General features: G+C 49.8%; 1 protein-coding gene across 2 annotated transcripts; it reads left to right on the forward strand.

Annotated features, from left to right (window-relative positions):
- The first annotated feature begins 758 nt into the window (after window positions 1-758).
- UBL7 (ubiquitin like 7) lies at window positions 759-6,990 on the forward strand. Of its 2 annotated transcripts, none has more exons than XM_027789505.2 (11): window positions 759-1,007; window positions 1,129-1,388; window positions 1,897-2,016; window positions 2,659-2,741; window positions 2,863-2,947; window positions 3,594-3,651; window positions 4,191-4,324; window positions 4,760-4,809; window positions 5,524-5,691; window positions 5,922-6,044; window positions 6,418-6,990. In XM_027789505.2, exons 2-11 carry the CDS (start codon window positions 1,205-1,207, stop codon window positions 6,553-6,555), a joined length of 1,143 nt encoding a protein of 380 aa, XP_027645306.1. In that variant the 5' UTR covers window positions 759-1,007; window positions 1,129-1,204; the 3' UTR covers window positions 6,556-6,990. The 2 variants fall into 2 exon arrangements, with proteins under 2 accessions (XP_027645306.1, XP_013156276.1); XM_013300822.3 differs by having other exon boundaries at window positions 1,132-1,388.
- Window positions 6,991-17,629: the final 10,639 nt, after the last annotated feature.

Genomic DNA, 17,629 nt, shown 5'->3' on the forward strand with positions numbered 1-17,629 from the left:
CAGACCATGTTAAGAACTGTTAGGAAGGAAAGCTTGACTGGTATGTGACTCTTGCAGCCTTTCTGTACTTTAATGGTAACTTGGCTTTTTTTAGAACACAAGCAGCTCTTGTCAGAAAAACTTGGTGCCTTGGCACAAAGATTGGTGACTGGAGGAGTAGTGGCTTCTCCTTTTTTGGGAGAGAGTGATAAGATGAAGCAGCAGATGGTGATGAACTTGCTCAGCTGGGGAAACCCCTACTTCAGGGGCTGTCTGCAGGCTGTCCCCCTTCTGTGGGGAAGGGTGGCCACTCCTTAAGTATTGTTAATTGAAAAGTAGCTGGGGCTCTTGAGGGAAGCATTTGGTTATGTCTCCATGGGCTTCTGACCCCTCAGCTCCTACTGCTGAGGCTTGTCCTTCCGTCCCCCACGTCTGCCGTAGCTGTGACACAGCCCGCTTCCCTGCCCGAGGGCACAGCACCAAGCCGTGCTCCCGGCGCCGGCCCCGCCGGCACTGCTGCCCTCCGGGCGCGCTCCGGCTTGTAAACCCCCAGCTGGCCGCCTATTGGCTCGTTCCCGTTCGTCGTAGTAAGCCCAGCCAATCGGCACCATCCCCACCTCGGAACCGCCTGGCGTTACATATAGCCTTCCCTGGCGGACTCCGTTTCCCAGGGTGCACCGCGCAGCCGAAGAGAACTTCCGTTTCCGGTGCTCCCTGGGGACGCGGTCGAGGGGAGGAAGGGCTGGCGGGGGGGGGGGGCGCTGGGTGGGGGGCTGTGCGGCGGGGGGGGGGGCCTGGTACTGCTGGGGTACCTCGCTAAGCGGCCGTGGGCGCCTTACCCCGCATCTGTCCTCTGCTCCGCCGTCTCCGTGCCGGGAAACGGGGCCTTCCGGGGTTGGAGAGGGGCCTGGGGTGCGCCTGCTAGGCAGGCCGGGCCTTGCCCTTAGCTTCTCTTTCTCGGCTGGGTGTTGAGGGTAGCAGAGGCCTTTCCGCCATCCCTGCAGCTTCAGATATGGCTTAAGACAGAGGTAGGAACCTAAAAAGCATGGCTGTGTGTTGGTCAGGCCTCCTGTGTGCTGGCCTGTGAATTTATAATGTCTTTGGTTAATGGAGGGTCTCACTTTGGTTTGTTTTCCTCCCTTCCCCGAGGAGACCTTCGTGGATCTTCCCGACAGAGCTTTGTGGGGCTTAGGTTGGCCTGTGACTCAGCCAGCGAGAAGCTGGAATGTCCCTGCCGGAGTGGCACATCGCGGTGAAGCTGGCAGATCAGCCGCTGGCTCCCAAATCCATCTTACATTTGCCGGAGACAGAGCTGGGAGAATGCCCACTTGGTGGGTGCAGCATCTCGTACCTCAAGCAGCTCATCACCGGCAAGCTGCAGGAATCGGTCCCAGACCCTGAGCTCATCGGTAGGTGCTTGTGTGTGTCATGTCAGAGCCCTCCCACCTGGGGCCACCCTCTTCTTCTCTTTTCTGCGGCTGCGACACAAATGCCCTGTTACTGGTGTTGGGCTGGTGGGAAGACTTGGTGCAACCGGGGAGCATGGCCAGGGGCTCAAAGTGTGGTCGTAGTACCTTGTGATTTGCATAGTTTGTTCTGTGTGTGCTTGAGATCACAGTGCTTCTGTGGTGTTGGTGCCCTTGCTAAGAAATCTTTTGACTTGCTACCACCAGTGTGTCCTTGTGAGAACTCTAATGAGAGCTGTCAGAGAGGTCAGCTCTTCTAAAGGAGGTGGCAAAGTCACGTTCTGTGAATCTCAGCTCCATAACTCCCCTGTGTTATGGAGTCCCTGTGTGGCTGGCAGATGAAGTAGCTACACATGTGGAGCAATCACCCCCAGGCAGTCCTCACTTAAAGACCCAAGGCCCTTTCTGAGTGTGCCAGAGGTGTTTATCTTTAGATGATTCTCTCTCCTAGATCTCATCTATTGTGGCCGTAAGCTGAGGGATGACCAGACGCTGGATTTTTATGGCATTCAGCCTGGCTCCACTGTTCATGTCCTGCGCAAATCCTGGCCTGAGCCTGATCAGAAACCAGGTGAGGAGAGGACTGTGGGTTCCTGCTTAGATTGCCTTGGGATGTGTTTGGTGTAGGTTCCTTGCGACTGAGGAACAGCTTCTCTTGTGATTTGTTTCTGGGAGGCTGACATGGGTTTTTCAGGAGGAATTGATCGATATGTTTGTGGAGGAACCCTCCACCTCTAAGAGGAGCAAATGGGTGTTATGTTTTCTTGCTGATGAGAGCATTAAGGAATGAACTATTTAATACAGAGAGTGAATATCCTTTCCTTAATTGACTGTAATCGATTTTAGGGTGTTGCCAGAGAATAGACAACAACAAAGCGACTGGTTACTCAGCTTGAGGGATGAGCAGGCTTGCGTGTGTTCCTAGTCTGCCTGTTAGAGTTAATTACTTCAGTACAGCTCCTTTTTACATGTAGGAGAATATATTTTTTCATGTATCTGGAAACTGAAAGTTCTGTTCTTTGTTATGCTGCGGTAACTGTACTGAGACATTTGCAATCATTAGTCTGTGCCCTTCCTCTTTGGGCTAGCTGACTCCAGGGGCATTAAAGAATCACCACTGCGATTGCAGTGTGGAAGCCCCAGTGGCATGTAAAATGGCTGGTAAAGCTGACAGAGAGAACTGTGTTTTGTTCTGTTGTTTTTTCTCCCTCAGAGCCTGTGGATAAGGTGGCAGCAGTACGGGAATTCCGGGTCCTTCACACTGCCCTGCACAGCAGTCCTGCCTACAGAGATGCAGTGAGTGGGGCTTCATACTGTGCTGTCTGGGTGTCTTTTGTCTGTCCCCTCTCTGTGAAGAAAGTCCCGTGGCGGAGCCTGGTTGTGCAACATTGCTGATCTGCTCTGATTTCTCTGGCAGGTCTTTAAAATGCTGGGGAACAAGGAGTCGCTGGATCAGATCATTGTAGCCACTCCTGGCCTGAGCAGCGACCCTGTTGCTTTAGGTGAGTCCAGATGTGATCCAGAGGATCTGAGGAAAGCCAAATAAAGATAGTCTGTGTTTAACTCCTGACATGGGGAAGGGAGAGTTCCCCTTCTCTGGAGAAAGTGGGTTGCTTTGTGGAGCATGAGTGTCAGTGCCTGCTCAGGTGTCAGTGTTGTGCTCCATTGGTGATGTCTGGGGACGGGTGCTGGCTTCAAAAGGATTAGGGAACATGGAGCCCAAAGGAGAGCAGTGGAGATGGGTGCTTTCTCCCAGCTGCAAAGTGTTACAAAAATGTTCATTACATCTCACTTGTTCTGACATGGTTACTAGGCTTGTTGGCACGTTGCTCTGAGACAGGTGGAATACAAGATGCGGTCACAACCTGGCTTGATTTGATCCTGCCCTTAAGGTGGAGCTGTCTGTGCTGGTGCCCAGCCTATGGGATCTGCTGGGAAAGCCCCATCCCCTGGGTGGGTGGCTGTGATGGAGAGTCTCTCCAGGAAGATGTAAAAGGCTTCAGAGAGAACAATAATGAGTATTTATTGTATTTGCTAGTGACTCAGTTCCTGAAAAACAATTAATTATTTTGGTTTTTCCCATGACTCTTGTTTGAATGGCTCCTGTTTCTTGTATCCTGTCTTGTCATGTTTCCTGGTCCCTCTCAGGAGTCCTACAGGACAAGGATCTCTTTTCAGTTTTTGCAGACCCCAACATGCTGGACACGTAAGTTCACATGAGCTGGTGGAGTGACTAAGCAATGCTTTTGTTGCACTGTTGTATAGACTGCTTCCCTCTGGGTGGGAGAATTCTGCTCCTGCCTGCCAGTACAGATACACCAGGCCAGAGATCCAGGTTAGGACTTGTCTTCCTCAGCAGCAGGAAGGAGGGAGCTGATACTTTGATACACATCTGCCTCCACTGTTGGATTAAACTGAAGGATATTTAGTGGGAGGCAGGGCCATCATCGTCTCCAGATCATGGATTCAAATCTGGATCTGGTTGCTCACAGCAGAGAGTTGCTCCCATGAGGGCACGTGGGAAATCTGTACCATGGGAGGGTCAACGTGGGGTCAAGAAGGAGCCCCAGCTTCTTCAGCTGCATGGAACGATGTGGGGAGGTGTTTGTTGCTGGACAGCAAAAGGCAGTGGTGTTGGTGCAGCCAGTGGTGATGGCTGTGCCATTAAGTTCTTTGCCAGTATTGAGCTGCTGATTTCTTAGGTTCCATGTGTGCATGATTTGTTCTTCCATGCTTTCTCTCCAGGCTAATCCCAGCTCACCCTGCACTTGTGAATGCCATTGTCCTTGTTCTACACTCGGTGGCTGGCAGCACCCCCCTCCCAGCTCCAGAGACATCTTCCCGAGGCATGTCCTCTGGCTCCTACCGGGACATGCCAGGTACGTTCAGCCATACGGTTGAGTGAGGAACCTGCAGAAACGATGTTCTGCGGGATTTGCAGATAAATGTGTGCAGTACTGACACGGTCATCCCATCCCCAGGCTGAGAGTAAAAGAGGTTTGGGTTCCTGAGCTAGAAACATGCACTGTGGCTTGATAAGTTTTGCACTGTGTGAGGCTCACCTGAGGCACTTTGGCCTCAGGGCCTCCCATCCAGGTGTGTTGGTAGCTGTGCTGTGGCCTCTGCTTTGTGCAAATGGTGGGCCTGACCTGCTGCACGTGAACTGGTTGGTGCTGAGGCTTCTGTCCTAACCAGTGCGTTAGCTGGGGCTGAGCCTGGCGGCATGGCCAAGGGCTCCCCAGGATTCTCCTCTGGTGCATCATTCCTGCCAGCACCCAGTTTTCTCCATCTGTTGGTTCTCCTCTCTGTTGCAGGTGGCTTTCTGTTTGAGGGTCTCTCTGATGATGAAGATGACTTTCACCAGGTAAGTGGCCATGTTGGGTGGAACAGCTGTTTTGGACTTGCAATATGGGTTTAACTCGTAGCCCTTAAAGACTCCACAGGTTTTCTCTTTTCCTGTCTCGTGAACACCATGAGCTGCTCTGGCTTCCAGGGGTATTGTGGAGACAGATGTTGATTGTGGCGTGCGCAGATGTTGTTTGTGTTCAGATTTTCTTCAGTGCTGAAGTAGGGTCACAACAGAAGAATGCAGAAGCCCAACTTGAAGCAGCACTTGTCCTCAGAGTAAATACCTTCATAGCCAAACTGATGCAGAAATAGTTGTGCACAGATGAGCATGGCCAAGCAGCATGGGAGTGTTGGTCTCTGCTCTTATTCTGCAATAGGAAGTTTTCCTGTCCAAAGGACAAAGAATTTTGTAAGAGAAATGGCGTGTTTAGACAGGAAAAGTGCCTGTCAACAGCTAGTTGTTTTGTTACGGGCTAATAATGCTTTGTTTTTAAGCTGATGGATGATACATTAAAAAGTTTACTGCCAGATTCTGCAGCTTTGTAATAGCTGAGTTTGTGCAAAAAGCACATCCTACTGTCATATTTTTTTTAAAAAAAGTTCTGCACGTTTAAGTTTCCAGTAGTGTAGGAATGGGATCCCTCGGAATGAGCACGAGACAGATTTTACTGGGACATGGACACCGACGTCAGAGGTGGGTTGTTTTGGTTTTTTTTCCTCCTCCATGCAGAGCACAAGGTCTACGCCATCCAGCAGCACTTCTGGCTCCCGCCCAGCTTCCCTTGGCTACGCTGGGGCTGCTGGGCCCCGGCCGATCACCCAGAGCGAGCTGGCGACTGCGCTGGCACTGGCAAGCACCCCAGAGAGCAGCTCCCACACACCCACCCCTGGCACCCAGGTACAGTGGCAGCACAGCAGCTAGGGAGTTCTTCCTGGGCCATAAAACCAGCGCCTGACTGAGCACAAGCCCTGCTTGGGTCTGGGACCCCTCGCTGCTTTATTTTCTTATGGCTGAGTTCTCTTTCATATGGGCTCAAGGAGGCATGATGCAGCAGGCATTGCTCTGTGCTGGCTCTGGTTTCTGTGACAAGTGTTCCTCTGATCTGTGTACAACTTACTTTCTCCTAGGGTCACTCCTCTGGAACCTCCCCAATGTCATCCAGTGTCCAGTCAGGAACACCCATCACCAACGACCTCTTCAGCCAGGCCTTACAGCATGCCCTTCAGGCCTCGGGGCAGCCCAGCCTGCAGGTCAGTGTCACAGCCTTTTCTTTCGGGAGCCCATATTTCACTGAGCGTTGCAGGGTGGAGGTGGTTCTTCCAGCTGCCCCTTGGGACAGGGCACTGAGCTGAAAGGGACATTGCCGGAGAAGTGCTTCTTGCAGGAGGTGTGATAGACTGGTGCAAAAGTACCAAGTGAAAGTGGGACGGTGGGCTGGTGGATTTGGGGAGTTTGCAGCAAGACTCTGAGCTTTCGAGATCTGCTTGCACACTTAGCATTGCAGTCGTGAGCTAGAGAGAGGTGGGAGAATGCAGTGTGTAAGAGCGGGCTGTGGAGAAAGCTGGTTTGTTTCTGCTTGGACTCTTGCACCTACCCTTAGCTTCTTTTGTCTCCTGTCTGTAGAGCCAGTGGCAACCACAGCTTCAGCAGCTGCGAGACATGGGCATACATGATGATGAGCTAAGTCTCCGAGCCCTGCAGGCCACTGGAGGGGACATTCAGGCTGCCCTGGAGCTCATCTTTGCTGGTGGAGCTCCCTAGCTTTTTGGGCCGGAGAGGCTGGACTGGTGAGTTGCACTGCGGCAGCTGTGACATTCCTTGGTCTGGGACTTGGCCCTGTAACTCCTCTCTGCAGTGGGGTTCCTTTCTCCAGCATGGAGGAGTTGGGATGCCTGCTCCTTTCCTTGCAGGTGGGCAGTGCACTTCTGTTTGAGAGCACTGACCATGCTGAGGGCAGCTCCTCCAGCTCCAGCTACCTCTCTCCAGCCTCCTCCTCCTGACCTCAGAATTTGTCCAGCACAGAGCAGCATGTGGCTCTGTGTGTTGGAGAGATGTGGCACCTATGGTTCTGTGGTCTTAGATCTGTCAACACATTCTCCTGCCTGTTTTGTTCCTGCCCACCTGACGTGCCTCTGTCTATCTTGGTTTGCTGTTGAGGTCCCTCTGTGTTTAACTGTATTAAATGGACTGTATTCACTTGCCTGTTGTTTGGGTTGTGGTCTGTCCCGGATTGTGTTCCAGATCTGCGAGGCAGCGTGCTCATCGCCTGAAGGAGGCTGGAGAAAATGCTTTGCCTGTTGTAGGACTGTTATTTCAGCAGAGGGCACTCCTCTCGGAGAGCAAAGCTTTATCTCTTAGGAGAGCGGTGTTTGGGGTGTAGCTGACCTGCACAGCCATCCTGCCATGAGTTAGTCCATTACTAAAAGAACTATTTGTGCTGCAGATATCTCCAAGAAGGTGCTGCAGAGAAGCATCATGTCTCCTTCTCAGCAGAAACCTGTTTTTTCTCAGTTGTTGGGTGAGGCTGGTAGAGTCCTGCAAGCTGACAAGAGCAAGGGTACAGGCACAGGAGTTCATGGCCACCACAAGGTGACAGTAAAAGGACGACAAGCATAAGTGTTGAGGCAGTGGCCAGAGAGAGAGAGATGCTGCAGAATGACTTGGGAGAAATGCCTTGTCTCTGACACGGGTTAGTCTGGCCGCAGCCAAGTGTTTTCCAAAGGGTCTTTAATCCTGGGTGCCACATTTGAGGCAGTTAAGACCTGAGCTGCAAAGACATCAAAGGCACTTGCTTGTAATTACAGTCAATGGGAACTGAGAGAAGCCAGAACCAGAGCTGGGCCTAACTTCGCTCTGATTGTACCATTGAGATTAACAAGGCATGAAAATGGGAGCTGGTTTGCCTGAAATGCCACCATGCGTTACTAGGGAAGCTAAAAGCAGAAAATGCTCTCCTACCTTCAGGCTGCCTGTGTTCCCATCTAAATCCTCTCCAAGTGCTATGATAGCTTGCTGATACGATCTCAGCTATCACCCAGCAAATGCTGGATTGTTCTCTCCAGGGTAGTCTGTTGACTGATAGACTTTAATCCTGTCTAGAGGATTAAGTCTCTCAGGAGGGAGGAGGGACTGTTTTTATTTTTCAGTATGTAGAATATAAGATGTGATGGACATAACTGACTTTCCACCCTTTCGGGTTACTGCCCGCTTTGGAAACCTGGTCCAGATGATGGCGATGATTTTACGTGTATGAAAACTGATTAATTTGTTCCCATTCCTGGTGCTTTCACCCCATGCTTTGCTCGAGGAGTGAACAGCATATGCACAGCATCCTCCCTCCCTTCCCCACTGTGGAGACAAGCCCTGCTGTCAGCCCTCAATCCTCCCGGGCTAACCGAGGATTAGCTGTATCGCAGATGCTGCTGCCCAAAGCTGGAAAGCATTTGTAGGCTCAGGGCTAGCAGGACCAGCTTTGGGACCAGGGTGACTAGTTTACTATGCTGTACCACGTCAATTCTCAGCTTAGGGCAGCTTGGTGTCCCAGATGGTATTTCTTTCCTGTGATGACCTTGCTCTTATGATTTGATCACTTTGTTGACCCATGTTGTGTATTAAATAGTTTCTTGTTTTAATGGCTATTTCTGCTTCTCCCTGTGTCCCCAGATAATTGAAAATTGCTTGGACATTTTGCATGGAAATAACTTTTTTCTGATTTCTTTCACAAACTGTTACTTGGCTCGGAGTACTGCATCAGACACATTCTCTGTCTGAACTGGCTATAGCAGAGAAGAACTTGGCAGATACTGTTCACGATGCGGCTGATGCGTGCGCTTCGCTTCCCTCATTTCGCCTGCCTTTGGCTGCCTAGAATAGACGTGCTCAGCAACCAGGCAAATTTAGAGATGCAGGGATGGGAAGAGATGCTCTGCCTGGCACCTGCAGGGCTGGTGATGGAGGAGGAGGAGAAATGGAAACTTTGATGCAGGAGCTCTGGTAGGAGAGTAGAAGCTCAGAGATCCTCAGAACTGGCTGTGCAGCAGCCACATGAGCGCTGCCTTCCCACCTGCTCTAGTGTCCAAGTGCCTCCCGCTTCCCAGCTTTGAGATGAAAGCAGGGCTGGCAGGCACCTCTGTGTGCAGAGAAAACTCTCAGCCAGCACAGCCTCTGGTAAGGGGAGAAACTGGCCGGGTGAAGGCTGCAGGAGGCACACGCTTGTTTGGAGAGGCCCTTTTCCTGGGCTTAGCAGCCAAAATGTGGCTTATGGGCATGTAATGTGAGGTCTCTTGTCTGAGCCAGTTGTCCTTATTCCTACAGTCACTGGAGGAGCCTATATCCGAAGAGGGATATTGAGCAAACGTGGAATGACTCTGGGAGATGCTGGTATCCGTTGCTTGCTGAGAGAGCAGCTAAGTCCAGGCACTAATTTATCAGTGGCTGAACACAACAGATTCTGCTCTTTTGGGAGCAAACTGTGATGCGCTGTCTCCCACCTGCCTGTTCTTTGTGGTCCATCCTTGGTGCCACTGCCCTGACACCTTCCCCTCCTCCCGTGTCAGCTTTGCTTACTCCTTCCATGTTTGGGTTAGATGATCATCCATTCTTGTTGGGTCTCGGCCTACCTGTATCCTCCGTGTGTGCCCAGCCTCCACCATGCTCTGTTTGCCAGCCAAGCATCTGTGCTGTGACAGCAGCCTGGGAGGTGCTTGGCTGACCCTTTGAAGAGGTGGAGGTCAGACCACAGTTCCCCAACATAAGCGCCTTTGGTAGGGACTTTCTGGTTCTGACATGAAAGAGAAATTTTTGGTCCAGTGCCTTCTTTGCCTGTAGCGGAGCTGACAAGGGAGGCAGTAACAGCGGGTGTTTTCAGCAGTAATGGTAGCAGCTGTTTGTTCTCTTGTGTTTTCAGTAATCTTGTTATTTGTTCTGGTGTTTGACCATCAATGCTGGCGCATTGTGGACACCTGCAGGGGCTGGCAGTGTGGCTGGGATCTAGGCTCTTCACCATATGTGCTCTGCTTCTCTTTGTGGGCCACCTTGATGGCTTTTTCACCATTTCTGCCTTGTGTATTTCTGCCTAAGACAGTCCTGAGCCGATTGTCTCCATGAGGAGCCAAGCAGTAGTGTGTAGGGGCAATTTTCCAGCAGAAGCGTGAAATGGAGACAGCAGAGTCTCCTAGGCTTCATGTCCCTGATAGCTTTTGCAGTACCTCAGCCTGTGTGACTGCCCACCTCTGTCTTCCTGTGCTTTTACAATGATGCTGGAGCCTTCCCATGCGTGAAATGAACACAACTGGCAAGATCTATCCCAGGACCAGACGTTGATGGTTAAGGTATTAATTGTTTATGTGCAGATGCAGTCTCTCTGGTGTGGGCGTGCTTGGGTGGTTTGTTGGGTGACAACATAAACTACCAAAGTTTCAAGCTCTTCTGCCTTGATTTCTGACTTCAAATGACTAGTGGGAGAGATTTCCCCTCGTACTCCCATGTGTCTCCAGTATTCAGAATAAATGTTTCTTCCTTGCTCCCCCCAGCCAAACGGAGGCTCGTGCCCCCAGCTTGCAGGACGCTGGTACAAGAACCAGTACAGATGTCTGTGCTGAGCTGAGGGAATGCTGTTCTCTTCTTCCCAGCACAGTGTGGGGCTACACACCACGGCCCCCCAGCTCCTCTGTGGCACGTTATTCAGAGGACTGGTGAAGATGACTTCCTACAGTGCTCCAGGGTGCAGCAGCTCAGCGTCTCCCTTGGGATTTGCTAGGGCAGGGGTAAGCTTCAGCAGCGTGGCAGGATACATCTGTGCCACGAACAGGGAACTTATCTGGCAGAAACCTGGCCCATCGGCTTGCTTTCTTTCCAAAGGACTTGGTAGTTTCCCGATTGCTTTCAGCTTTTTCCTTGTGGGGAATTCTGAAGTGTCAGGAAACATAATCATTTTCAGGTTTTATTCTTAAGTTAGCTTTGTCCCGGTTGAGTGAGCCGAACAGTCTCACTAAGGGGGACAGGCTAGTGGCAGGGCAAAGGGAAGAGGGAGCAGTGGGACCTGGTTGGGATTTCCTTGGAAATAATGAAATCTTGGTCTTACTCTGTCTCAGGCAGACTTTTGAGGAAGGAGGAAAGAGTTTTACGGATGCTGGGACAGCTGATCAGGAATAAGGTGAGAGCCCAAAGATCAGGACAGGTGATACAGTGCGGCTTCCCAACAGTCTGTCTCCTGTGGGACTCAGTCCCTTTCCTAGCATGGATCAACATTTTCCTTAGAAGTGACGAAAGGGGAGCTCTGTGACTTCAGTCATCAAAGCATCCTCCTAAGGAACTGCGCTTTGCACAGCTAAGTCGGTCTGATGCTAACTGGAGAACAGCACTATAAAACAGTGTGGTTTTAAGGCAACTGACTATTTTAAGTTGGTGTAAGCAGAAACATTATAAAAGTATAAATATAGAAAAAAGTATTAGGAAATAGAAATATTTTCATGATGTGACATTTTCAGTATATTTATAAATAACACTGTTTACGAATAATCCTTTGGTTTATAGTAGTGCATGTAGTTCTAGTTGTGCCTTAAAAGGATGCTTGAGTTTAAGAGTATGGTAAGCAAAAGGAAAGTTCAGAGGGAAGATGACAAACATCCCCTGATAAATCCTTTGAAGTCAAGACAATGGCTGGGCCACTGGCTTTGAACGTGAAGCTTCCTGACTCTAGTCCTTTTGAACTGAACCTGGAAACTTTTAATAAAAAACAACAAAAAACCCCCCACCCAAATCCCAATGCTCTTAAAGTGAGACCAGGATTTGGGGGAGCATTTCTGACTGCGCAGTCTCTCTAGCTGACTTCTGGGTGTTCCAGGCTGCCAGCACAAAGAATCACTTTGTGACTTTCCCCCGCCCTGCCCCGGCCCTGAAATAAGTACCTTGCTGATTTAAGAGTCGTGGACCGCTTGTTGAGTAGGGTGCATTAGTGTAGGTGTTAAGTTTGAGGGAGAAGCTGGAGAGCTGTGGAGTTCCACTCCAGGGGTAATAAAAGCATCAAATGGGTTGTGTAGGATCAGAGCCAGTCCCCTGTCTTCCTGCAATGGCCAATAACAGGTGCTGCAGGAAAACTTAAGAACAGGGTGAGTAGAGAAAGATCCATCTTTAATAGGTTTTCCAGCATCCAGTTCTCTGAGGCTTAGGGACTTGTAGAGCTAGTTATGGGATGTTGATAGTTAACAGACCCCACAGAACTTTTTTCTTTAAACACAGATAAAATTGTAGCCTCTGTCCCACCCTGCAGCAGGGAGTCCTGTGCTTTAGCCACAGTTTCAAAATCAGTGACCCACAAGAGTGTCCAGCAGCTGGAAGGAAGAGATGATGTGCAGCCGTGGGACTGTGGCACAGGTAATTTCTGGGATGTTGCACTCTAAAGGGGTGGCAGTGGTCCCAGTAAAGCTGGAGGTTTCATTTTTGGGTGCCTGGGACTGCTGTGGCTACTGAAGCAGCAAGAGGTGACAAGGATAGCTAGGGGAGTCAGGCAGTCAGGAAGAAAATTGTCACTTAATCTCACTAAAGAGCAGAGAGGATTGCTAATGACAGCAATGCACAGCATGCTGCCCCGACATCCTGCAAAGCAGGCTTCACTCTGTTTACCTTTGTGTTAATGGGGTTGCTTGCATATGTCCATGTTCCAGGGAAGGGAAAGAGTCCTGACAATTCAGTCTCTTCAGGATTCCATTCCAAGGTGTAGCTCCCTGGCATTAAATGCTTTGATCCCAGAGGATCTTCAGTTACACATAATTTAATTAGCTCATGGATCCTGCCAGCTGGTGTTTGATCATGTGAGTTCCTGTCCATTTATTCCTCCTCCACCTCATTTTTTATTTTTCTTTTCCTCCTCTCCCAAAAGTCTGTGACCTGGTTGCTTCTACGGCTTCCTGCAATCGCTTTTCACAATGAGCTGTGTGGGAGCAGTCTGGACACATAATAACCGGGAAGCAGGTGACAGGCATGGAGCCTAAACAGGGATGGGCAGATAGGAGGCAGGAAGAAAGAGGAGCTCTTTCCTGCCCAGGCCAGTGTCCCTTTTAAGAGTTTTGACAGCTCACAGGGAAAAATAGGTCAAATGGGTCTAGCACAGAGTGAGATCCTGAGCTGTTCCCAACCTCCTGCTGGAAGAGATGGAGGGCTTGCCATGTCTGATGGAAGGAGAAACCAGTGCATCTGTGGTGCTGAGCCTTCATGTCACTGGGCAGGCTCAGAATTTAGAGCCAAGGACAGTGCTGAACTGCAGACACTTACCTTCTGCGTCATTTGGCCCAGGGTTGGCTAGCAGGGGCCAAAACAGGAGGGAGGAGTAGGAAATGGACCACTTGGATGTCTCTCCCTTCCTGGCGAGACAGATATCACTGCTGGAAGTACTTGAGCACTAGAAGGTCGGTTTAATATCTATAAAATAGTTTACTTTCCTGAGCAGCCTCCACTTAATCTTATGTGCCTGGTCAGCATAGAAGAGATTCTGTTGGCATTTTTCCCAGCAGCAGTTTGAAGTGGCTTCTTGGGGGCCAGGTGACTGACTTTGATTCCCCAGAGGGAAATGTGGACTAAAATTCCAACCCACATTATGGCAGGGGATGAGACCAAACTGCAGAGAGTGAACCTTAACTTGTGTGTTACCAGGAGAGCTTTGTGGGTTTACTGGAGCTGATAAAAGGGGCTTATAAGCTTGTTTATGGGATGGTGGGTGCTGGACCCTTCTTGGGGCCATTCAGAGCAGCTGGCAGATGTGGGAATTGGTACTGCTGAGGTGGCTGCATTGCCCACTGCTGAAAGTTAGCCATTCTTGCAGGAGAGCGTGAAATCCAGGTCCTGCCAGGAAGCAGAGAAACACAGCGGTCAAGAAAAGAAACACCAGGAGTTTCAGGTAAGCAAAAGAGTCTGGCCTGCTGGGCCCTCGGCAGAAGACAGAGCTGACGTGCTGTGCAGCATTAATATATCAATATGCAGCTCTGGAGGTGGGAGTGTGGCAGATCAATCTCCACAAAGCAACTTATTTCTGTTCTTTTTTGTTTAAACTTTCTCTTAATTGGGTAGGACTCTGCATTGGATTTAATTTACTCTGCCTAAAGCCTTTGGCACCCCTGTCTGAGGGGTGCGCACACGTGGCAGTATGTCACCGATGTGCATCTTTTTTACCTCCTTTCCTGCTCTGTCAGTGAGTTGTCACTGAATCAATATTGTCAGTGCTGCTTGTTAATGTGACAGGCATTCAGGTGAAATGCATATTGCCAACGAAATGGGTGTTTGTAAAGAAAAGGTGTAGTTTGGGGTCATCTAGATGAGCTGAGTTTGTGGCTGGTCCTCGGGCAGGACCTCTGCAAGCTACTGCAGTCAGTGACTAGCGGTGTGAAGCTCTGCTCTGGGAGGTCCTGCCTGGGGCGAGCCCCAGGGGTTTCCTCAGTGCAGAGGGGAAAGCACTGAAAGAAGGGGAGTCCCACTGTAGGGTTTTTTGTGCTGCTGTCCAAAGAGTTGAGTATGAGACAGCTCTGTCACGGGTTTGTTTCTGCAAGTCAAAGGGGTTGATCTACTGGAAAATGTCCTGGGACACATGGTTCCTTCACCCCTTCCCTGACTCACATTTAAAGGCTTGGGAGTGGCATCTAGCACGTGGAGGCTTCTGACCCCTTCAGTAACGCTTCTTGGGGCAGTAGCTACTCTGTGCTGTCTTTCAGCATCATGGTAGAACTGAGAAGGGGAGGTAGACCAGCTGATCAGCTCCCTCCCCCAGACTCAGTCCAGCTTAAAGAGCTGATGGAGATGTGCTTGCATGAAAACAGGATGCCTGGAGAGGCTGAAGGGTTGATGGCCATTGCAGGGCTGTGGCTTTAGGAAGGGATGGTTGAGGTTGTAGCTCTCTGCAGTGAATGTGAGTTGGGGGTAGGATTTGTGTGTTGAAAGCAGAATGCAGCAGCTTGCTGATAAATGATCTGCTTTGCTTCCTTCTTGCCTCACTTTGTCATCTGAGGACTGAAGGACCTGTTGGTCCGTGCCAAAAGAAACAAGTGAGTGGAATTTCACATTTTTTCTCTTAAAGTCTATGCTTATAAGTTAACTTGTTCCCAAAGGCAAAATGCAAGGGGTAAGAAATAGAAGCTCTGATCTTCCAAAGCTCTGTAATGGTCATTTATGCTTGTGTCCCAGCCTCATGGGACATCAGTCCATCCCAGAGCAGGGTCCCTGCACAAGCAGGGCTTAACAGGATTTCCCGTGCTCTGTGTCAAAACATGCAGTCTCCCAGTATCGTCTAGGGAGGGACTGGGGAAACACATGTGCCATGATGGACCTGGTGAGCATCCTCAGCCCTTTGCACCATGTTCAGAAAGGTCCCTGTTTGTGCTATTCTGAAGCTGCTGGAGCTGATAACAGCCAGAAATCGAGATGTCCTTGTCGGGTTTCTGGAAGAGATAGCACAACAGAGAAAAAATTTCTTTGCCTGGCTTTTGCAGGGATAAGAATGTTTGTGGTGTTGACATTTTTTTTCCAAGGAAGATTTGTCTGTGTTCAAACCCATCAACGCCTACTGACTGTTTCCCAGGGTCACATTCCTGGCCTGAGGTTAGCAGGAGGTAACTGAGATGTTCTTGTGAATAATATTCTATGTACCTGCTCATCTTTAATGAAAAGATGCCAGCTAAAATGGGAGGTTTCGTAACGGTTAGACTGCTTGGGCCACAAACACAAAAGCATTCTGTCTTCTCTGCAGTGATGAATAAAACTGTTCCTCCCAAGGAAAGTCTGTGCTTTATGATTTTTACAGGATACTTGGGGGAAGCTGCCTTCTGATCTATGTTGGAACAGAGTAGCATGATCTGGAAAAAACTGCACATAATTTGCACTGTGGAAGTTTTGATACTTGAGTGAAGCAGACGGAAACCTCTGCAGGAGGGGGCTGAGGCAGGAGTTCGTGCCTGGAATCTAATGGATTTGTGTTACATGTTCCTTGTCGGATAGTTGGAGGACATGTGGCTGAGCAGGTCCTGAGAAACAAACCCTCACAGAAGTGCTTCCTGCTGTGGGACGGGGGTGTGTGTACTTAGTGCACAGCAGGTTTCTGGATGTATTCAGGGCAATGTTCTGTGTTCAGCGCCTCCTGCAAACTGGTACAGGGTTGAAGCAACCTTGAAACCATCTCTGCACTCCTCCCAAGTGTGCAGGCTGGGCTGCTTCTTGATCAAATGTGTGCAGCATTGCGCTGTGCTGCTTGTCTCGTCTGTGGGACAGCCCTGCCCACGGGGAACTCATGGTGGGATTATTTTCGCAATGCATCACACAGTGTGTGTCATGCCACTCCCCTGACCCTCTAAATCTTGCCTGCATGTTGAAGTCTTTTTCTCAGTGTTGGCCTGCGCAATGATCTAATGTTTCTTCATCTGTGGGAGTCCGTCTCACCCTGGCTGAGCAGTCACATTGCTGCCCTGAAGGAGCTTGTGGGGAGGGAAAAGGACGCTAAGGTGAGCTGTAGCTTCTGGAGGGAGCAAAGGCATTTGGGTGAAAGCTCAGTTTTAATGAAGACCATTCATTTCAAGAGTTGTAACCAGCACTTTGAGTGGGATGCTCCTGCGTACTTGCGTGTTCCATCACTATCACATTTTTCTCCTCTGCTGTGCGCTCCTTTGCTGGTGAGATGCACGCAGAGATCTCACACAGCTTTGTATTTAATTGATACATGCCGGTCTGCTGAGTTTCTTGCTTTGCGAAAGCAAAGGTGCTACAACATCGTTCTGTATCCAGGACCACAATACAGTCATGTTCATGGGGAGGCTCAGCTCCTCGTCTAGGAGGTGGAGTGGTATCATGTGTTGAAGTAAAAAGAGCCTAGAGCTGAACACTTCCAAGCTCTTGGGAGAGCTTGAAGCTGAATTTTATACACAGGAGCATTGTATTTAGCTGTAGGTGGAAAAAAACCCCCCTAAAAGTTAACCATGCAGAGTCCCCAGCTGTGTTAGGGGCAAGAAAAACGGAAAAGCAAAGGATTTGCTGTTCTAATATGGCAGAAACTCTCCTTGTTCATCTCTGATCAGAACCCTTCTGTGTTTCCAGTTGGCAACTTTGTCAAGAGTAGGAGTTGAAAGCCAGTTTCCTAGCCCACCAGCTGCATCGTGTCATAAAAGGCAAAGCAGATAATAACGTATGCAGCTCTCATAGTGGAGCCCAAATTTGGGGTGAATGCAAAATGCTAAGTCCCCATCTTTTTATTAAGGAACCAGCATGGGTTGTATGGCTTAGACTGTTGATTTACAAATGGCATTTCTTTTTCACTTGTGACTGTGTGGAAGGGTCCTAATGAATTCCATGTTTTTCAGGAAGCATTCTCTGCAAGAAAACAAGTGATAACAGGTTTTAGCACCTCTGGGAGCAGTGGGGCAGGTAGAGAAATGCAGCTGCCTCTGTGGGGGAGCAGGCAGTTGTTTCAAGCTGAGCAGGAACCCAAAATGGTTCAAGGCTGGGAATCACCATATCCAGAAGTGAAAAACCAGAATGATTTGTATGTTATTATACTGTCATTACCCCAGCAGGTACTTCGTTAAAGAGAAAGATGAAACCCCATACTTAGAGTTGGTGGGAAATTCCTGTGGGTCCTTAAAATTCACTATTAGCTGGCTCATTAATTTTTTGCTTCCTCCAGACTGCCCCCCTTGCCCTGCCACTGTTCATCTCCTTCAGGAGCAGAGCAGTCCCGGGTCTAGCTTCAATACCAACTTTACAGAGTGCAGCTGCGTCTCTCATCCTTGTGAGTTCCCCGTGGGGCTCTCCTATTCTGGTCACGTCCGACCTCGCTTTCCTTGCACGTAATGCCCTGCTCTTC

The sequence above is a fragment of the Falco peregrinus genome, chromosome 1, assembly GCF_023634155.1.
Source record: "Falco peregrinus isolate bFalPer1 chromosome 1, bFalPer1.pri, whole genome shotgun sequence".
Classification (NCBI taxonomy): Eukaryota; Metazoa; Chordata; class Aves; order Falconiformes; family Falconidae; genus Falco; species Falco peregrinus.